We start from the raw sequence: 24047 nt of genomic DNA, 5'->3' as shown, positions 1-24047 counted from the left end.
GAAAGATGCTTAAAATGTAAAGATAAAAAAGTTATGCGATAAAATAACCGTTACCCTACCCAAAACGGACGCCTATGACCGGTACTATAAATTCGCAATGGATGGAATCGATTTATCTCTGGAAGATAAATATGCGTACAAATTTCTGTTTTTCTAACTAGAAGCGTTCTGGAGGTATTTAAGAAAAAATAATTACAAGACGCCATTTTCAAAGAGCTCTAGCTCCCTTAGGAAGCATTTTCGGACTGGGTGAATTTGGTTAAATTGTCTTAAAATTATCTGAGGAATCTCTTGTCATCGTTTGTCGGTAGAGTTTCTGGACACCCTGTATAATTAAAAAAATAGATTTTTGTAAAAAAATATTTTTTCAAGAATTGTTTAAACAAATTAGACTGTATATTAATTAATAAATTTATAAACAAATTGCATATTTGTAATGTAAGTAGAAATTATACAAATTAAAAAAAGAAAGATAAAAATCCATTGAGTTGATCCGGAGATACAGAAAATTGTATTAGTTTGAAATTGCTTTTTCGGTATTTTAACTCGTTGAATTCGTAGGTTCCCCTTAGTAACCGTTTGAACTACAATTTTGAAAAATCGTAGAGGGTGCTGTGAAGATACAATGTTTATGCAAGTTTTTTTAACAAAAAATACAAATCCCATTATTTAAAATGGCATCAATGAAATTCCTTAATTATTATAAACAAAAGCTGTGAATTAAAAAAACAAATAGCTAACTTTGTCCCTAATGAACCCAGGCTAAATTTTTTTTATTTGAAAATTCGTGTTAAAATACTAGTTTTCCGAATATATTCAAAGATTGTTCCTACGGACAATATTTGTCAAGTTATTCTAAATGTTTATAAACTACAAAATTTCAAAAATTTGGCATTAGGATTTTTGATTATATTAATTATTTTTTTTATCTTTTTTTAATACAATTTGATACTATCAGTCTTCTACTTTCGTTTGGCATACTCATAATTGCCCAATGTTCATTATTTTCTGTCTTATGTTATTGCAAAATAAGTGTCTCTGGGATAAACAAATAGAATAACTTTTAAACTAATTAATGGACCGGTCTCGAATTTTGAGGGTTTGTTAAGTACCAAAATAACCAACTTTGGGTGAAACCCTAAAATTCTAAGTTAAATTTAGTAAAAGTTTTTAACAACTATCGATTTTCATTTATTTTGCAATTTGCGAAGCAACAAATTAACTTTTTAACTTCCAAAGATCGGTATTTTGAAGGTTTTTCAATGTTCTAAAAAATTAAATTTTGTAGTTTTATGTCAATTGTTTATCTTTTGAATAAGGTGCAAAAAATCGAAAAAATCGCGATTTTTGCAATAAATTGTTAATAATTAAAAAACGGTCGCGCACTCTAGACAGGAAACAGGTAGGTTTTTGTTCCTATAGGTCTACAATAACTAAAAAAGTAGTCAACTACCTGGATCTTTGAGTGTCCTGAGAAAATCCCTATTACCCTGGACTATAATAATAATATCGTATGGCATTTTTGCCGGCGAGATCCTTTCGGATAGTTCCGGCGCCATTTACATCTTTAACCCTGTTTTAAGTAACTAGTGCCGATGTACACTAGCCCAGGGGGACCGACGGCTTTACGTGCTCTCCGAGGCACGGTGAGACGGCTCGTGTCATTATTGGAAATGAAAATGGTTTGTCTTTGGCAGGGCTCGAACCCACGTCTACTGGCGTATGAGGCCAGGGTTTATGCCGTTACTCCACGGCCGCTCATTAAGCGACCCTGGACTAATATTTATGTATAAGAAATGCGAAATATATTCGTGACTGATGACTGAAATACAAAAAAGGCTAATCGTGGAGTGACAACCAACTATTTGGCCCAAGAAGTGAATAACACTCTTGACGTTGCTGTTGAGCTTTCGAATTTATTTGAACAGGTGAAGGCCTTTTAAAGGCGAAATGACCTTTTAAAAACCGAATTCAATTATGTTTTATTATATACAATGGATGCCAGTGTTAAACTTCAAAACACGAACAATATAATTTGTAGATCGTTTTTTATTGTACAAGGAACATCTTTGAAACTAGTGAGTATGAATTAAACAAAACTTATGACATCGTCAACGAATGGCTGATGGAAATTATTTGACACTCTCCTGAACAAAAAACAGATACATGTGTGTATTTAGTCGAAAACGAAACATTGAGCAGGATTTTGTAAAACGGGGACCTTGTAAATTCCAAATAAAAAAATGTGAAATACTTATGATTATAACGTGCCACAATTATTGGGATCAAAGCTAGCGGTGCAAAAAATTATGTATGTCTTGTTTTAATCTGAATTTATATCATTGGTTTATCAATTAATTTTGATTAACATAAAACATAAAAAATCAGTCAAAACTTTTAACACAGAACTTTAATCAAAAATTAAAAGAGTTAACAAAATTATAAGTAACAAAAATAAATAAAATCAAACAAGATGCAGTATATGTCCACCACCATCTCTACATAACCTAACTTTTCTTGTTAAGTTGACGTACACTGCAAAGTTGACGTAAACTGGAAAGTATATCTGAATTAAGAATAGACATGCACTGTATAGCTATCTGTCGTTCAGAGCCGCCTATGGTGACAATAATTGTGGATCACACGTTATCTAGATCGAAAACTGTTGTCGAAATAACATATACATATAGTCTCGCACCCCCGGGTTTATTTATTACTTTTTTTGTTCCCTTTAATTGCTCCTCTGGTATGTCCAAGCTACTTTATATCGACTGCCTTTGTTACTTCAATTATTTTTCAAACATGTCAACCATTAACTTGGTTGTGTATTTGTTGACAAACGTTAAAATTAATGCAAATATGCGCATACAACCAAAAAGTTATTAGTTACAGTGTTAGGAACATCACCGTACAACAGGATCAATAAAAATCAAGATTATTTCAAATATATATTATATTTTTAAACACATCATTCTTTGACTGAAAATGTTTTTTATCACAGTTCGATTAACTGTAAAATTAATATTTACAAAAAACAAAATTCCATAATAATAAAGCTATAACAGTTTCAACAAAATAAAATCTTTATAACATTGTGTGAGATAACATTAATTAACAAAGTCCTAATTTGGGGAATCCCAAAGATCGGAGGTACCTATTGATAATCTCTTTATTATACAACATATCGTAGAAAAGCCACATTTACCCATACCAGCTGGGATGGTATGGGGATACCGGTGGCCGACGGCTACTTAACCAGCATTAACTTAGCAGATGACCAAGCTATTGTTGGACAGGACTCCTATGATCTGGAATTTACGTTGAGAAGACCATATGGAGCATATAAAGAATGGGAACGAGGTCCGGTCCTGAACATGGTAACACAAACTGTGTTTACATTTCAGTCCCAAAAAATCATCTTTTTTCAAGTAGTTTATATCCAAATAAACTTGAAAATAAGCAAAAAGTAATAGTATATAGTGCAGTTACCTTACGGAATAAACCAGTGAGTTTTTATTATTTATTTATTCAAAACATTACAAAGCATACCGTTTGTAAGGTTAAGTGACGGCCGAAAGGCCAGTTCTCGGAACTAGTTCTGGTTCTGAAACTGGTTTATAATTACTAATGAGTATACCAAATGATACCAGATCCGACCTAACTAATTTGTCAACAATCATGACTGAAGATCATCAACAACCTCAAAACAAAACCTCATATTCAACTGTGCTTAACAATGCTTCTTCAATTCAATTTCCTTCAAAGCTGCAAGCAATTTTATTTAATTCGCTACCTGATACTAAAATAGAAGAGTACTTAATAGCACTTGGTGAAGTTGTTCATCCACGGAATATTTTATTTTCATCAAGGCTATCAAATAACAGAATATGTATTTATCTCTCCAGCGAATCCCTGGTGGAAAAATTTATGTCCGGTCCAGCAGAAATAACAATTAAAGGCGAAAATCTAAAAGCACGAAAATTGATAACTCCAAACGAAAGACTGTTACTATCGGGTGTTTGCCCTTCTATTCCACATATTCTAATAGAGAATGAGTTAACCAAATTTGGTCTTAAATTAATGTCACCTTTAACCTTCCTTAGAATCGGTAGTCAACTTCCAGAATTTCAACACGTCCTCAGTTTTAGAAGACAAACTTATATTCAACCACTTGTAGATATAGACCTTCCCTCTTCTTTCTTAATGACATATGATCAAACTTCGTATCGCATATATTTAAGTTTAGATAAACCTTCATGTTTTATCTGTAAGAACACAGGTCACGTTGCAGCAAATTGTTCAAATCATAATCAACAAAATGATTCCTCTCATATCCAACACCAACCGCAACAACCAATACAACAACAACCAATACAACAACAACCAATACAACAACAACCAATGCAACAACAACCAATACAACAACAACCAATACAACAACAACAACCAATACAACAACAACCAATACAACCACAACCAATACAACAACAACCAGTACAACAACAACCAATACAACAACAACCACAAGAATCCCCCAAGTCTATTCCATCACCCCTAGAAATGGAACCAAATCATCCAGTCAGTAATTCTAGTGCCGAACCTTCACTTAACCAACAAACAGATACTAATTTAATGCCCCCCGTATTAATTATGGAAACTAATTGTATATCTAAGGATCAGTCAACGACCAATAAGAGAACAATTTCGGAAATTAATACTACTCCATCTCCCACTGAAGAATTAAATAAAGAATTTAAAGTACCAACACAAACCAAAAAGAAACAAAAAAAGCAAACTGAATCTACCAGATCAATTCAGGAAATAATGATGCCAACAAAAACAGTATTTCACGATACGTCAAATAATTTTAACTTAACATATGAACAAACACTTGACTTTTTTGAAAATTATACTAGCTCGACTGATCCCATTAGTTTATTACAAACATACACAACGGATACACCCAACTTTATTTACATGTTAACAACAATTAAGCCATATTTTACAGAAAAAAGCATGAAAACTAAATGCACTAAATTAATAAACAAAATCGAAAAAATGCTAGACGATCCCGCTTATCAAGATAGTGATTGTTCGACAAATTCAGCTCCAGAAATAAACTAAAATCTTCGAACCGATACTACAATGGAATGTTAACGGGTTTTATCCCCGTTTAGAAATGCTTAAACATTTATGTTCAATAATCTCACCATCAATAATATGTTTACAAGAAACAAACTTTAATGGATATCATAGTTATGACATGAAGAATTATTCTTGTTTCCATAAAAACCGAGAAAACGCAAATATCGCTAGTGGAGGAGTTGTTACGTATGTTAACAAAAAATATGAATCAGAAGCATTAGTAATCAATAGTAATTTAGAAGTAGTAGGAGTATCAGTGTCCTTTCCACAAAAAATGAATATCTGTAATATTTATATTCCACCTGACTTACCTATCACAGAAGCAGATATTTCAGATATATTAGATCAGATTCCCACTCCCAGAATAATCGTTGGTGATTTTAACAGCCATAATCCAATATGGGGATCTCTTGGAATAAATTCCAAGGGCAAAATTTTAGAAAACATAATTACCTCAAAAAACCTAAACGTACTGAATGATGGACAATCAACAAGATATAATATTCATACAGGTACTTCATCAGCTATCGACCTGTCATTATGTGATCCTCTACTGTCAGCAAAGTTTTCATGGGATGTAATTCCGTTTTTATTTGGAAGTGATCATTATCCTATTAAAGTCTCTTTTAACAGTAACTATGAAGATACTAATACAACCCCAATTCCAAAATGGAATCTAAAGAATGCCGATTGGTATTTATTCAAAAAGTATATTCAACAGAACTGCCATAGCTTAAAAGAAGTCACCGAAAATCATCATATAGATGAACTTTTGAATTCGTTTATATCATTAATCCATCTTGCCGGTGAAAATCATATAGGTAAAACACAAACTCTACATAAAAGAAATTCATTACCATGGTGGAACGCAGAGTGTACTGATATAATAAAGAAATATAAAAAATCCTTTAACAAATTGAAACGTCACAAAACACTTGAAAATACTATAGAATATAAGAAGTTACGGGCTCAAGCTAGATATATAACTAAAAAGAACAGAAAAAAATCTTGGCAAGAATTTATGTCCTCTATTAATTCCACTATGCCTATAAGCACCGTATGGGAAAAAGTTAGAAAAATATCTGGAAGTAATACCTATAAAAAGATTCCATTTCTATGCAATAACAAACAGATAGTAACATCTAATAACGAAATAGCAGATTTATTAGCAAAACAATTTGAAATGAACTCCAGCAATAACAACTTTTCTAAAGAATTTATCAATACCAAGATGATTTTGGAAAATAAATTAATAGATTTTAATTGCATTGAAGATAATCCTCTTAATATAGCATTTACCATGGAAGAGCTTAATCACTCTTTAAGTACCAGCAAAAAATCGGCGCCAGGACCAGACGATATTCCTGTTAGTTTCTTACAAAATCTACCAGATAATGGAAAACAATATCTTCTTAACCTATACAACAGAATTTGGACTAATAATGAGTTTCCCACAAAATGGACGCAGGCGATAATAGTTCCATTACTAAAACCAAATAAACCACGAACTGATCCCGAATCCTATAGGCCAATTTCGCTTACCAACACAATGTGTAAAATCTTGGAAAAAATGGTGAATAATAGACTAAGGTGGTTTTTGGAAAATAATAAATTAATAATCAATGAACAAAGCGGCTTTCGCAGGAACAGATCCACTTTAGATAATTTAATTGACCTAGAATCCGAGATAAATGAATCGTTTGCAATTGGACAGGAATGTCTTGCGGTTTTTTTCGATATAACAAAAGCGTTTGACATGGCTTGGAGATACGACATTCTTAACACACTAAGTCAGTGGGGCGTCAAAGGTAACATGCTATATTTCATTCAAAATTTTCTTAGTAAGAGACAATTTAAGGTTAAGATAAATGGTACACTATCCAGCACTAAAGACCAAACAAATGGAACACCTCAGGGATCTGTTATTAGTTCAACACTATTCTTAGTAGCAATAAACAAAATCTTAGAAAACTTTCCACAACTTGTTAAAGCGAGATTATACGCTGACGATTTAGTCATATATTCAAGAGGAAAAAATATTCTTTCTATACAGAAAAATTTACAATGTGCATTAAATCACCTTGAAAACTGGTCGAAAGCTGTAGGATTGCAATTCTCTACAACCAAAACTAAATGTATTTTATTTTCAAAAAAACGGCAGTCTACAACTCCAGATCTTCAGTTATATGGAAACAACTTAACTTATGTGGAACACTTAAAATTTCTAGGAATGATCTTTGATAAAAAGCTATCTTGGAAGTACCACATTATGCACATTAAACAATCCTGTCAATCTGGTCTCAATTTAATGCGTACACTGTGCAATCGTAATTGGGGTTCAGATTGTAAAAGTTTGATTCTTATTTACAAATCTCTAGTACGATCCAAACTCGATTATGGATCAATTGTATACTCATCTGCAAAGAAGACACTTCTTGCTCAACTAGAAGTCATACAAAATACAGCATTAAGAATAGCCACAGGAGCATTCTGTACTAGCCCCATTAATAGTTTACAATGTTTAACCGGAGAACCACCTTTAAATTTCCGAAGAATGTACTTGTCATTAGTCTACGCATCATCCATATATGCAATAGAATCGCATCCCACTTTCCACCACACTATTGCAGAACGTTTCAAAGCAACTTATGTAAATAAAAAAAGAACTAACCCTCCCTTTTACGAGAGAATCAGAAAATATCTCTCTCTCAATAATATTCAATTCCCAAAATTTTTTAATCAGACAAATACAGTTACTCCTCCGCCCTGGACCTTTCCTCCTGCAATATGTGATCTAACTCTCTCTAAATACAATAAGCTTGATACCCCCCATGCAACAATTAATCAATCTTTTCTCAACATACTTGCTTCTTTCCCAGATCATTGTTATATTTATACAGATTCATCTAAGACTGCTGATGGTGTGGGATCGGCAGTTGTAGATTCAAACACTATATTACAATTTAAATTATCTTCCACTTGCAGTATTTACTCTGGAGAACTATATTCAATTCTGCAAGCCCTCATTCACATTCGTACTCAAAAAATTCCAAAATCTGTCATAATTACCGACTCACTCAGTGCATTACATACGATAGAACAGTTATATACAAGTAATCCTATAAGTATTTTAATAAAAGAACAATTACATTTACTGAAGAACACGATGCAGCAAGTAAGCTTTATATGGGTTCCATCACACATTGGACTTCAAGGAAACGAAAAAGCAGATTTCCATGCCAGAGAAGCAATACACAGTGCGTCTTCAGTGTTAGTGAACTTAGTGCCTGTTTCCGATTACAAACCATTCCTTAAAGAAAAAGTGTTAAACAAATGGGAAAACGAATGGAATCTTTCACAATCATCTCTACACACAATAAAGCCCTCAATTGAACCTTGGTGTGAGATAGACCTAAATCGCCAGCTGTTTGTGAAGCTAAATCGTTTACGCATAGGGCATAGCAGACTTACTCACAGCTACCTAATCTCTAAGTCAAATCGCCCTATTTGTGACCTGTGTAATTGCGACATCAATGTAACACATATATTAATAGAGTGTCCTAAATATCTTAATGAAAGACAAAAACACTCCATACCTCTCAATATAAAAGCAGTCTTAGGATCACACTGTAAGCTTACACATTTGTTTAATTATTTGAAAGACATTAATGTTTTAAGCAAACTATAACCACTGTTAACATTTTATAATTCTTAATTTGTAAATTATATTGTTACCTAAATGTGAACTTATGTAATAGTCAAAATGTTATTAGATTTAAGTAACCATGTATTAATGACAGTACAGCTAATAACCCAAAGTGGTTGATGCTGATAATAAAAAAAAAAAAAAAAAAAAAAAAAAAAAAAAAAGAATGGGAACAAAACTTTACAAAAAATAGAATATTTAGTGTTTAACTCTGAAGCTAAAATATTTTGAGGTTGCGATTGACAATGACGTGGAAGTAACAGATAAAATCGTTTAAATATCTAGGAACAACCGATGGGCTAGGACAAAAGGAAATTAGACACCGAATAGAACAGGGAAAGAAAATAATTGCAAGTCTTAAATCAGTATGGTGGGTTCACCATACAGGCTGGGAAATAATCTAACGTATAGTATCTTTCAAAATATTTTATAAAACCGTAATCTTAAGCTCATTACAAAGTCATTTGTATTTGAATGGTGTGATATTTGAATTTTGATCCAGATAGGAATTAAGAAATTTTAATCTATTGTACTTTTAATCATTATACCTGCTATTCAGTATGCCCAGTACTCGAAATTTAACGACACTACTCAAATACAGACTTGGTAATAGGATTAAGATACGGTTTTCTAAAATATCTTGAAACGTACTATACTTATTGACTTTACGTGAAAGGGAGTGAAAAACACCTATTTAAAAAGAGGTAGGTAGGGATATTAGATCCGTCCAATATATTGTCGAAAATTCATTAGTGGAAGCAACTAAAGAGGAGAGGTTCAATATTTTTGCCAAACTTATTGTTTTTATTTGACCTATCGTCTCTTTGAACAATGTTCTAAGACAATCAGATTTGGGCGAACTGGTTTAGATGGCAGCTTACTATTTTTATTGGGAATATGTCACAATTGTACTTTAAAATAAGTTAAACACATCCGCTGCCTATCGAAGGAGAGGGAACTCGGCTAGGAGCCATTCTACTGGACGGCACCTGACTGAAGTAACCATATCACGCGCTTAATTCAACATTTTGATTTCCACTTCGGAAATCGTTTTATAAATGTTTTGTATTTTGAGACTAAATATCAAAACAGTTTTAAAGTCAAATTGTGACTTATTCTAAATAAAAACAGTAAATTGCATTAAGATGCCACAAGAAAAAATGTTCGTACCAAATTAATTAAGATGGTATGACACAATGTTAAAATTTGTATAGATTTTAGGTACAGTTACCGTCACTATTGCAAAACCAATCTTCAACTCATGGGTATGTACGTGAACTGTAAACTTTCTATTTTAATGGTATCTAGTTAAAATTTTCAAAAAAGGCAGTAAATTTTTTATAACTGTACTTAAGAAATTCATGTCACAACTTACTTGGTAACCCGTCCGAAAAATTGCTTTTGTGTAATTATTTTTGAATTCAGGTACAAAGTAACTACCATAAATTATTAATTATGCAAAAATCTTTATTTTAAGCAAATTTTTATTATCCATACTGCCACAACTTTTAAATTAACTGTACCTAAAGATAAAAATTATAATTAAAAGCTGCAATCTGGGGATTTTGTTGATATTACCATATCAAGTTGGAATTTTGCTAGTGATAAATTAGTTCGGCTATCACTTAATACATGAGAAAATGTAGTAGATGGCAGCAGTGATGTATTAAATGGCAATAGATGCGCGTTTGCCGGATTTTAAGAAAATCTGGCAAAACATTGAAAACGAATTTTGTAACCATCTTCTCCTTCATGTACCATGTCCTTTCAGAACGTTGGTTACCATCATAGCTATCTTAATTTTATTCACTGCCACCCTAAATATAGCATGCTTGCATCAATACCATACCAATCTCGAAAGTTCTTCAACCATGAGGTTCTTCGTCGTCCTGGACTGCGTTTGCCTGCTATTTTTCCTTGCATAATATTTTGTAGCAACCTATATTTGGGACCTCTCATTACATGTCCGAAATACTCCAGCTTTCTCTGCTTGATGCTTTTTATGATCTCAGTAGTCTTGCTGAGACGTTCTAGTATTGTGAAGTTTCGAATCTTCTCCACCCAGGAAACTTTAAAAATTCTTCTATAGCACCACATTTCAAAAGCCTCAAGGCGATTTAGATCGATTTTATTCACAGTCCAGGACTCGACACCATAAAGTAAGACCGAGAAAAGTAAGACCAATTTTAGGTCTCTTACACAACACCTTGGACATCCTTCTAAAAACAGCTCTAGCCTGCTCTATCCTAGATCTAATTTCGCCGTGAGTTTCTGCGTTACAATTTAATTGCTGTCCAAGGTAAACGATTTTATCAACTTGCTCAAGTTTGGTATTATTTACATATATAGACGGTTTTATATGCTGTTGTTTACTTATTACGAGTATTTTGGTTTTCCGTATGTTCAGATCCAGACCTGCCTCCCTACAACTCTCAACGACACTATCAAGTAGTGTTTGCAGATCTTCTTGACTAGAAGCTAGGAGTACTGTATCGTCCGCATCTCGCAAATTATTGATGACTTCACCGTTCACAAGTATTCCTTCCTGTTTTTCGGAAAGTGCTTTTCTAAAAATTCTTTCGGAGTAAACGTTGAAAAGCAGGGGTGACAAGAGGCATCCCTGACGTACTCCTCTTTTAATATTAAGAGCCTGTGATTCCACACTATCTACTTAAACTGATGTTGTTTGATTCCAATATAAATTTGCAATTATTCGAACATCTCTGCCGTCCAAGCCAATGTCTTTTAGATCTTCGATCAATATAGAGTGCTTAACACGATCAAATGCCTTTTGGAAGTCAATAAAACAACAGTTTGTAACCATGGAACTACGAATCACGCGGTTTTCTTTAGAAAAGTGCCCCCTCCCCCGTAAACATTTTGAACCTTGTTTGACTTCCAATCATGATTGTATAACGTCACAGTGTTTTTCCAATTCAAATATACAATTTTTATGCTTGGAACCGTGACGGTATACAATCATGGTTGAAAGTTAAACAAGGCTCAAAATGTCACAAAATGTTTACTGGGGGATTATACTAGTTTTGGCATAATACATAGATTACAGAAGCTCTAGCATGTAACGTGGGGCGCATCTATAAACAATTCCAGTTTTATTTACTTTCTGGCAAATTTAATTTTTATAAGACCTCATATAATGCATTGTTCGGATACAATTAGCGTCTCTTTGTAAAGACAATGACGTCGACTGTTTTACACACATTTAGACAAGACATTTACTCAACACACACACTACACTAGGCATCTGATTGCAAAATCAACTGTACCATTCCAATGGTCATTAGTATTTAGTTGTTGATGCATTAAGTTAATAAAAAAAAATATAGACAAAACAGTAGTGTATAATCATCGATTAATTTATGTCTGTACATTTAAATATTTTCGTAAGTGAAAAAAATATTGAAATTTACTGGAGTAATAATTAGATAAACTGATATGCGGACGATACAGTTGTAATTGCCAGCAGTATCGACGAACTTCAGCATATTATAGACAGTGTACTACAAAGAGCGAGTGAAAAAAGAGGACTTAACCGCAACATTTAATTCAACATGTAGAATCATATGTATACCTTGGAACAGTCGTCAACTCGAAATGGGATCAAACAACCCAAATACGATCTAGAATTGAAAACGCCGTAATTACACAACTAATAAACAAAAATGGGACAGGAACAGGGTGGATCAGGTTACAAATTAGATATATTGCGGTCATGGGCTCTTATTGGGGTCATGGGCCGCATGTTATTTTAAGTAGAGTAAGGCATCCCAATTTTTCGTTCACCGATTGAACTCGTCCTGGGGTGCCTTGCCTGAAGAAGGGGTGGTTTTAGATGGTAGGCGACTGGTCAGGGGTGCTTGCAGCACATATAATCCATACTTTGGAAACCAAGATCCAAGCATTTGTTACTTTCCGGATCGAATCCAACAGTACTAGGTACATCTTACCAAGGGCGGATCCAGGACCGATTTTCGGGAGGGGCCATGAACTTTTTTTGGGGAGGGAGACCGGGGGTCGGTCTGGGGGTAATTTTTTAAAATTTGGGTTACAATGGTGAGTTTTAAGGCACTTTTCACACACTATTGAGTGCCATAAAGACATTTAAAACTTATCGTTTTTAAAGTATTATTAAAATCAGTACCGATTCCTACAATTTTTTTCGGATCCAAGTGCAGTTCTTTCAACAAGTTTAATACTATTTTTCCCAATGCTTCTCCTGTCAGGTCTTCTTCTTCCCTTCATTACTGATTTTCACTAATTATTTTTATCTTCTCATAATCGTCAATGAACTTGACAAAGTTTTCACGAATGTTTTTATTGTGTACAGTGGGGAAAAATGAAAGATTACCCATGAACGAACATACAAAACAAGCTATATTTGTCTGTCACCGTGTCACAAATAAAAATTGGCCAACGCAAGTACATGTATAATATTTACTTCTACAGGGTGTTTCATTAATAATTGTCCATATAGTAACTGGAGAAACCTTAGCACAAAATACGAAGATTTAACCTAAAACTCTTAAATAAAATTTGGTTCCTTACTGAGTTACAGGGTGTTTTATCTAAAAATTTAAAAACTATTTTTGCTCAGCATTTTAAAACTATTCAACGTATCCTTTTCATACTTGGCAGGAAGTATAGGTACTGTACAAACTACTAAATTATTTTAAACAAACGTTTATGGCTATTACCAGAGGCGTACGACGGGGAAAAGTGAATGATTGACCCTTTCCGAATTCTACGCCACTGGCGGAATTGCTATTTTAGTTTAATTTTTGGGTTCTCCAATACTTTCTATGAAAATAATATACTCTTCATTCGTAACGATAAAGTCATTAGTTTTCGAGATCTTTGAAGTTAAAAATGAAACGACACGGTTATTTTGATTAATGTATTGTATCGCTTCACTTTTCATTTGAAATATCTCGAAAACTAATCATTTTATCGTTACTAATGAAGAGTATATTATTTACATAAAAAGTATTGGAAAATCAAAAAATCTAAAATAGCAATTTCGTCAGGGAAGGGCCAACCAGCCACTATCTCCTGTCGTACGCCTCTGGTAGTAGCTAGAAACGTTTATTTATCTTAATTTAGTAGGGTGTACAGTACCTACACTTTCTGCCAAATATGATAAGGATACGCCAAATAGTTTTAAAGTACTGGGTACAAATAATTTTTAAATTTTAATCATATGAATATATCATAAATTAATCAAAATAACTGTGCCGTTTAATATTTAACTTCAAATATCTCGAAAACTAATGGCCTTTATCGTTACTAATAAAGAGTATATTATTTACGTAGAAAGTATTGGAGAATTTAAAAATGATACTAAAATAGTAATTCCTCCAGTGGCGTAGAATTTGAGAAGGGTCAACCATTCACTATTCCCTGTCGTACGCCTCCGGTAGTAGCTAGAAACGTTTGTTTATCATAATTTAGTAGGGTGTATAGTAGTCGCACTTTCTGCCAAGTATGAAAAGGATACGTCGAACAGTTTTGAAATGCTGAGCAAAAATAGTTTTTAAATTTTTAGATAAAACACCCTGTAACTCAGTAAGGAACCACATTTTATTTAAGTGTTTTAGGTTAAATCTTCGTATTTTGTGCTGAGGTTTCTCCAGTTACTATATGGACAATTATTAATGAAACACCCTGTATAAGCTGTTCTTATAGTACTGGTACTAGTTCACTATTTTCTGCAACATAGAAAAGATGTGTTTAATATGATCGCTCATGAGAAATCTTTCCTTTTTCCTACATAATATGTATCTCAAATTTAGAAAAAGCTGTTCCACGTGGGATACGTCGGTCGTTTCGTCAAATATGACAGGGTAAAAATTTGCACTTTGAACCTGATTCATTATTTGTTCAATCACTTGTTCACCACAACCACAACATGTTATCAATTGACTTTGATTGGTGCCACTAACGTATGTTGCTCGGTAGGATGCTGTGGATAGGTGTTGTTTAAGAGTCTTATCCCCTGATGCTATTTTAAACCTTAACAATTCCCTCATTGCTAGGTCCAGCATCTTCTTCCAGAAACAGAAGGACATCATCACGATGGCCTCTTAGAGGAATAATTTCTCGACCTAAGAACACTATAGACTCTACTATTGGTCGTAGTTTTTCTCTATTTGCTTGTATCTGTCTAGACCTCTGGGAGTCTATCTGGTATTTTTTTTAATGGTATGGACTTTATGTCAATCAGCCAGTCACAACATGACTACTATATCAAGAAGAATAAATATTTAAATACCTATCTGCTTAATATCTGGTCTATCTGGTTATTATCTGACTTTTGCGGGTTGCGATAACTTCATGGTTTTGTATGGCTCCGTCTTTGCCCATGAGTTTTGCGAAAGATGTTAAAGATTTCGTGACAAGGCTTTGGGCAGTCATCCCTTTATTGTAACCATATTTTTTATTAGAAAAATAAAACGCAATACTTGCAAAACAATCCCTTTTTTAATGTGCGAAAGTACCAACCAACTCCTTTGTTCTAAGTGCTGGTGATCCAAGTAACGCCTAATTTCTTTTTTATTCTTTTTGTGTACAGAATATTGAAATTGATACAATTATTGATGGCTGCCAAAATCGTTTTAACAAATGGCACTTTGTCAAATTATCAACATTTGTATTAAAAATCCTATGTCACTCTTGAAGCTTCCGTTACTGCTTTTGTTCAATTATAGTTCAGAAGACGTAATATGTATTCCCTGTTTTGTGCATATATAAGTATGTGTTTAAAACTAAAAATATTTGAACTGCAATTATTTTAACTTCTATTTTTTTAAATTCTCGGAGGGGGCCATGGCCCCCTCTCTGGATCCGCCCTTGAATCTTACCTAGTAGGTTTAAAACCTTTCTACCCCAGTTTAAAAAAGGCTAAACGCCCTGTAATAAGAAAATGCCTGTTTCTTTGTTTGAAACTCTCTACTATGTAACTCTTATTTTGTGATTATAGAGAATATTTCATATTTGTTGTACTTTACCATGATATGATCAATGTACACATTTAATTTGTATAAGTTACTTTCATAATTAATGATTTCTCAATTTTTAACTAACTTTCCAGTCAACCTTCTCATTACCATAATAATAAACCCATTTTAAAATCAATTTACAGTAAATATAACAAAATAAATTATATAACAGAACAAGCTATCATTCTAAATCAATTTCTAGAGCTTTGGGTAATGTAGACCCACATTTGCCTGGAAAATGGAAAGTAAACATTTCATCAGCTGGCTCTTCATTTAGGTTGAATTCTGCTACTGGCATACCCCTTTCAAGTACTCTAGGAGCAAACATTGCAGCTGGGTAGACCACTGAAGAAGTACCAATCACCAAACAGATGTCACAAGCTTCTATAACACTTTCTACAGAATAAAATTAATATTATCAAGATCTAATTTCTCACTTTTCTAAATTAATATGATTTACAAAATATTAACAAACAGATTAACAACTAAATTAGATGGATACCAGGCAAGAAAACCAGCTAGAGCTTCAGTACAAGTCACCTCCTTTTAACGATGAAGATATTAATAGAAAAGCTAACGAATATCATATCCCGCTATAGATGGCATTGCTTTACTTTGAAAAGGCATTTGATAGTGTGGAGCACTCGGCAGAAAAGAATTCCCTACAAAACAGCAGAATAGACTACAGATATACTGACTTAATTACAAATATATACAACAAGGCAACAACAACTATTAAGCTAATGAAACAAACGAAGCCTGTTAAAATAAACCAAGGAGATAACATCTCGCCCAAGCTATTCAACCAAGCGCTAGACGATGTGTTCAAACAACTACACTGGAATGGCTTGGGTATTAACATAAACGAGCAATATCTGAATCACTTACGATATGCTGATGATATTGTATTAATAACAGAAAAAAGTGAAGAATTATAAAGAATGATGGAAGAACTAGATAGAGAAGCGGCAAAGATAGGACTGAAGATGAATTACAATAAAACCAAGACCAATCAACAAGAAGAACTAATAATTACAATGGTACAAACAAGAATAGAACGAGTAAAAGGGTATATTATTATCTAGGACAAATCACTAAATTAAATAAAGAAAATCAGACCAAAGAAATAAAGAGATGAATAGGATTGGCCTGGGCATCATTTGAAAAACTGTCTTATATTCTAAAGAGCAGAAAATACCCGCAATACCTAAAAACAAGAGTCTTCAATCAATGCATACTGCCTGTCCTCATATATAGCTCTCAGACATGGACGTTTACAAAGGAAAATATAGAAAAAATAGCAAAAACAGAAAGATCCATGGAAAGACAAATGCTGAACATTAAACTATCAGACCAGAAAAGAAACGAATGGATCCGTAACAAAACAAAAGTGAAAACTGTCTCAATCCAAGTAGCAAAGCTTAAATAGAAGTTCGCCGGAGACACCCTAAGGCAGAAGGATGAAATATGGACTAAGACGAATACATTGGAGATCGTGGAACCACAAACGAAAAAGGGGAAAGTCACAAAGACTAGATCAGGGCAAGCCGGGGTACAGTCTCAAAAAAGATGGCAATGGTTTGGTAACGTTAGATGTATTAATGAAAAGCATGTGGGACTAAGGCTCAAGCTGTTAGAAGTTGACGGATATAGAGGTAGAGGAAATTCGAGCAGAAGATGGAAAGACTGTGTGGCAAGAGACTTAAGAGAGAAAGGTTTAAGTGGAGAAGACATGATGGACAAAAACGAGCGACTCCTGAAAAAGGAATAGCCGAGGAAGAACAAGAATTAAGACCTAACGTGTTCTCAGCAAGATTCAAGGTCAAAAATGATGTAAGATTTTTGGCTGCATAGATGCATAAAAATAAAATGTACTTACTTGCAGTTTGCATAATTTTCAGATCTAGGTTTTCTCCAAACCACACAATGTATGGTCTTACCAGTTTCTGACACTTTTTACATTTGGGCAAATCTTTTTTGTCTATTATGGGTAGATTGTAGTCATCAGCAGCAGGATCACTAAAATTTCATCATCCATGATTTCATCATACAATATAGCACTTACTACACATTTTTGTGATAAATTCAAAGGGTACCTCCCGTTAAGATAGGCAAAATGTCCCCACTCCCAGAATTCCATTTTTTTTAATTTTTAAATTTTTTTATGTTCTATGTGATTAAAAATAAGACTCAGCTCAATTTTAATCCTCCACCCCCCTTCCTCCTCCAACAAAAATGAAATTTTTTCGTTTTATTTCTTTTTAGGTGGGATACAATCAATTTAAAAATTTCAAAAAATTCACACGCATAGTTGAGGCTTTTACAAAACATGTCTATTTTTTATAGACCCGTAGGTTGAGTGTACATAACCCCAAAATGCATTTTAATTCTATTTTTTTTTTGAAAAAGTGTATAACTGTCTTTTGGAGATGGCAGCAGGTGTAATTTTTTTATTTTGATGTTGTCAAAAACTATATTTGTTTTTTTTGGATTTCTCAGTAAGGTGTGCCACCTTCAAAAATCCGAATATCTGATTTTTAGGAGGTTTTTGGAGATTTTTCCCATTTTATAGACCTCCAAATTTATCAAATTACGGTTTATTTTATAGGTTTTATATAATTTTAATATCTGACTCAATTAGGATACAGTGGAACCTCGATAAATCGGATTAATCGGGACCGCGGCCGATCCGGGTTATCGAAAATCCGGGTTAGCCGGAGAGTATGGTAAAAATTAATAAAATACAGTATATGTATAGATAAAGTCCGATATAATTGAAATAACATGAAATATATATGCACAGTACACATCTAACTTAACTACAGTTGTATAGAGTATAGTATAGACAGTATAGAGTATTGTTCATTTCTAGGTAAAAAGACTCAGTCAGTTTCGGTTGTATCAATTTCGTCTGCCATCCGAACGATGTTATGTTATTTAAGAACAGTGGCTCTTTCATTGTTTAAAAGACCATTGTTTAAAAAATAATTTTTTAAATAGTCTTAGCCTTTTTTAAACAATGCTAAGACAGTTGGAAATAAATAAAGGAATAACAGGTGTCTGTTGTTTCCGATAGCCCAAGATAACTCTGCCACTGCCGTGTGCCATGAGTCATTTTTACTATCGTATAGTTCAAATTACACGAATACCCATTATCACCAACTGTCACTAAAGTCATTCATTATTGTACTCATTTGCCGCCGTTTGCGGCAGTAAAGTAACACTTTATTGTACTGAAAGAAGAATTTTACTTTACCTGTCGCGATTATTAATCAAATTAACTGAGATTGAATGTAAGTAGTCGATGGCAGTAATCGATTATTTATTTGAGTGAACTTAAAATTTATTTACTTTAAGTATTAAAAATATTGTACAAACTTTACGTTATTGTTAATTAAATTTATGTCAGAAAGTGAAATTCTGTAGTATTTTGCAATTATTATATTCATAAAACATAAATAAAAACTTTACAGATTTAATAATTAGGTATTCAATAGATATTGATAACAACTATCGATTAAACATTGAAACCGCCATCATTCAAACTGTCATTACTGTCATACAAAATTTTTAATTCGTCTAAAATTTTAAAAATTCTTAAATCTTTGTTATGTATTAATGCAAATAAAGTACGAAATTATGTTTTTGTTAATTCGATTATATATAGGACAGTGATAAATATTTACTGATAATTTAATAGTATGTAAATATATTTACTTAGATTTTTTACTATTCATCATGGGAAAAGCAACTGCGGGAGGCTACACTCCATAAACAATGACATAACTATTAAACTTTATATTTAATTTTTGGTATTTTAAAGTATTAAAACTAGTCTAATTTTTAAACCAAAATACAATTAAACTGTTTAAAATATATTTATTTCGGTGAAATCATAATAATAGAAGTATAACTTCTTCGTGTGTACAAAGTACACACACTCTTTTTTTTATTAGTGTTAATGTTTTTTATGATTGGCGATAAAATTTTGTATGCACCACGTCAGTAAAGACTCTTTATCGAACTCATCTGTTACTCGCCTCGCTCCATCTGCTCGTAATATCAGACTCGTTCGATAAAGAGTCACTTTACTGACTTGGTACATAAATAACTATTATCTCTCAAATATTATAATTATGGTCGAAGCGAAGACTGGTGGGATATGCGCATTTTATCAATGAAATTCGATATTTTTAAGACATTCAGAAGCGGCTACAGATAAAATGTTTTAACATAATACATACATTTTTATTGTTGAAATGTTTGTCTGATGAAAATCGGTCCGGGTTAGCCGAACTTCTGGGTTATCAGGGGCCGGCTTATCGAGGTTCTACTGTATTCAAAAATGGAAGAAACACATTCAAACCAAGGCAAACAAAATTATGTGTATAGCTGTTTAATGCTAGTATTTATTTTTAGTTATTGACATTGCTTTACCCTGAACACCTGCCATATCACAGGTTATGGCACTAGAGAAGATTTACTAAAGTAATTTTTCTTGGCCAACAAATTCATTACCACAAATATTAGGGCAATGTTTAAAAATGAACAGTACTTATCATATCACACATCCACTCTCGAGCACAGTGAAACACAAACATCCTTGTGGTGCTCTTGCTAATGCTGAGAGAGCCAAAACCGGAAATGTTAATATCTACACAGCCTCACTATGCAGATTCTAAGATACCTAAATTATAAGACAATATTAGACAATGAAGGTACAGCCTAAAGGAGTGTGTTAGGCCAAGAAACATATTTTCCATTTTTTAGGGTTATGGCACTATTGACCACATGTAATTTGATAATTAATAATTATTCAAACATACCCTCTATCTCTAAAAACTTCACAAATGGGATTATCATAATTTTCATCTATAAATCTACACTTGGGATTTGTGCATTTAACTTTATGTAAAGCTCCATGAAGTTCTATAACATTTTTTGAGCCAGCCTTTTGGTGCAAACCATCCACGTTCTGAGTAATTATATGAAATTCTTTTCCTTCTTCAGAACACTTTTTCTCAAATAGTGCCAATGCTTTGTGAGCCTAAAATAAGTAGTAAAATTGAATTTTATTTAAGTGTCAGGCGTTTTTTCCATAAACTCAAAATATGTCTACCCAACTGCTGCCGTACTTAGCAAAAATGCCGTATCTGCAAAAATCTGAAAAAATGAAATTTTTACTTTTTTTTAACCCAAATGTTATCTTTTTTTTAACCCAAATGTTACCCAAATGTTAATCTATCTTATTTGCTTACTAAAAATGACGTAAGTTAAGCCAAAACACATTAAACACACCGTATTTTATGCCGTATCCTGTGTAAATGTATACGATATCTTAAATTAAAACGATTTTACTCAAATGTGATGTCTCTGCAGATACGGCATTTTTGCTAAGCACGGCAGACTGGGTGTACAACAAAACTCAAATTTTTTCTTGTGTCCACTCAATTGCGTGTACAACTATAATTTATTTATTAATTAATTAGAAAAATATGACCTGTAATTATATTACAGATTCAATGTTCATGTTTTCATATAATGCGTAGGTAAAAAGAAGATATAATACTCATTGACACAATGCGTAATTCAAAATTATCATGTGAAATGATTTTTGTGCTGCAATCCTTAGTCCCCCAGTGTTATATTAAGAGTATTTTTTTTGCGAATGCGATGTTTTAAAGTGTCATATCTAAATGCTCGATTGGATTTAAATCTGATATGAGGTATATGGTGGGCAATATAATTTTTAAATTTAATCTCGTCAAGGTAAGTATTCACTATTCTAATAGTGTGTTATCGTGTATTGACTCAAATTATGCCATATCCGCCAGCCATATGGCTGGCAAATGGCAAGACATGATCTTTTAAAATTAATGTACTGAACGCTAGAATGCAGGGAAAGAAACTGGTTGGAAAGCCAAGAAAGCGCTGTGACGACATAGTAAACAGCGATGCACATGCCTTTTTAGGAGTCTGTGTATGGAGAAGGAGAACAGCAGCCATAAAAAAAAAGGGTGGAGGCAAAGGCTCAATTTGGGCTGTAAAGCCGTAGAAGAAGATATGTTCAGACATACCTATAGAGTTTGACAAACTATCTAAGAGAGTCATTAATATTCAGGTGAGCGGTTGTCTGAGTTGTAAAATTCCATAAACAAGGGATCTACCCGTTTTATAAAATGATTTATATAATTTCACAACTCAGACAATAGCACCTTGCTCAGCTGAATATTAATGACTTCTTATATACCTTGTTAGACTCTACATAAAGTAATAGGGGAATGACGAGTTGTTTCTTGACGCCTTATGCCCTTGTTTGGAGAAGGGGATATGCAGTCATCATTAGTATATAAAAAACTTACATTATTTGGAATTGAATTGAAAGCAATATTTCTTCTGTAGTGATAAAACTCCCAAACCAAAGCAGGATTAGCAGCAAAAGCTTGTGGAGTGGCTAGATCTTGAGATCTGTGGGTTCTCCAAAAGCCACCAGCCCCTCGGAAAACGGGTATTCCTGATTCTGCAGACACTCCAGCACCTGTTAAAACAGCTACATTTTTTGCTTCATTTAAACATTTGCTAAAACCTGCATAATCACTCAGTTTACGTTTTCCCATTTTATATAGACGAGGCGCAATTTGCCTACAACAATACATATATTATAATATTTAATTATACACACTACTAACACAAAATTAAAACCTGCTAATCATCCTAAAAGACGTCGACATACCCCTTATTTCTTATTTTATTAGCTGACTTTAGTTACTAGTTTAAACTTAATATTGGATTTTAATTAATCGCATATATCCTATTAATGTACAATACCCATGTTATTATAACAATGATTATTATGATGTATGTACAACAGTACAATTACAATTTGATTTGATAAATATTTATTCTGTGATTTATTCATAACATTTACAACCTGTCACTGTCACAAGTCACAATATATTTCATTCTTCTTTGTATGTAATAAGCATGAAAGTCCACTTTACATCAACAATAAATTGGACAAGAAATTGACCAAGTTATTCAAGGCCAAATTTGACGTGTAAAAGCACACTTTGACATCTAAGTTTGTTCGTTATAAACTTCACGTGAAGAAATTGACGAAAAAGCAAATTGTTCTATTTTTTCATTTATTTGGCGTGAATTCAGTGTCACCAACCTGTGTCCATTTGGCGGGAAGTGGAAGTAGAGCTTTTTGTTTATTATTATTTGTTGAGGTTGAGTCTTTCATGTTCATGACAACCTAAAAATTTTGATTGGAAAATGCATATAAGATAAGGGGGTGGGAAAATGGAAATTAGTGGCTTTTTTGCAGTTCTGTCTGTTAGTTTTGCTCTGGCTGGGTCTCTTTTGTTTAAACAATTATGTAAGTATTATAAAAACGTTTTCAATTTTCTGTATTCTTTAGGAAACGAATTATTTATGCATATTATTACCTGTAAATAGTAGTACCTATTTCCTATTTCTTTTGATTTTTAATTGTAAAGAATAGAAAAATTACCATTCATTTTAATTTTTTAGAATCAGCTGAAAGTGGTCTACAAAAAAACCAGGAAGGAAACCTATTATAGCCTTGTTGTGGCTATGAAAGGCAAAAGAAAGATACCTATAAAAAGTGTATTGACTAGTTGGAAGAAACTCCACATTGTCGATGCATAATAAGATATTACTTTATAAACAAATATCAAGACCTAGGAATGGAACCTGGATAATATAGTCATCAAGAAGATAGCAGGAGGTCATGAGCAACAACAACTTCATAAGTATGAGAATATTGAGGAAATCCAGCTCCTCGATATCTACTACTGGACAAACTAGAAGATTGAAGAGGACAAAGCCTTTTGAACTAGTTTGAGTGATAGGTGATAGTGAAAAGCAGAGCGTAGTGCTTGTGTGCCTGTGTATGTTAGAATAGTGCACGATCTTGTTAGATTAGATAAGAGACGCTATAGGGTAAGCTCTTCATTTTAAGGAACAGTAGTAATTTAGGTTAAATTAAAATTGCTCATTGGTCAGTTATGACCAGATTGTAATTCTCTGATGTTTGGCAAAAAGGGCTGAAGTCAGAATTGCACATCAATAATGTTTTGATGATTTCTGGACCATAAAAAAAGTGTTGCAGACTTAAACTGTATGTACCAATAAAAAGAGCCGATTTTTCTGGT

At 33.1% G+C, this 24047-nt stretch overlaps 1 protein-coding gene across 3 annotated transcripts in view; it reads right to left on the bottom strand.

Annotated features, from left to right (window-relative positions):
* The window catches only part of LOC126893339 (NAD-dependent protein deacylase-like), a 102992-nt gene extending 80097 nt beyond the window's left edge, over positions 1 to 22895 (bottom strand). The window contains exons 1-5 of one of the 3 annotated variants that reach the window (XM_050663399.1): positions 22799 to 22887; positions 22230 to 22509; positions 20694 to 20914; positions 17747 to 17886; positions 15992 to 16263 (exon numbers count right to left, since the gene is read on the bottom strand). In XM_050663399.1, the coding sequence (XP_050519356.1) occupies positions 16049 to 16263; positions 17747 to 17886; positions 20694 to 20914; positions 22230 to 22509; positions 22799 to 22830 (888 nt within the window). In that variant the 5' untranslated portion in view covers positions 22831 to 22887 and the 3' untranslated portion in view covers positions 15992 to 16048. The other 2 variants (XM_050663401.1, XM_050663402.1) reach the window with 2 other exon arrangements.
* Between the last annotated feature and the right edge of the window lie 1152 nt (positions 22896 to 24047).

Source organism: Diabrotica virgifera, chromosome 10 (genome assembly GCF_917563875.1).
Source record: "Diabrotica virgifera virgifera chromosome 10, PGI_DIABVI_V3a".
NCBI lineage: Eukaryota > Metazoa > Arthropoda > Insecta > Coleoptera > Chrysomelidae > Diabrotica > Diabrotica virgifera.
Note: the sequence above shows the minus strand (reverse complement) of the source record. Positions and strands in the feature narration are given on the sequence as shown.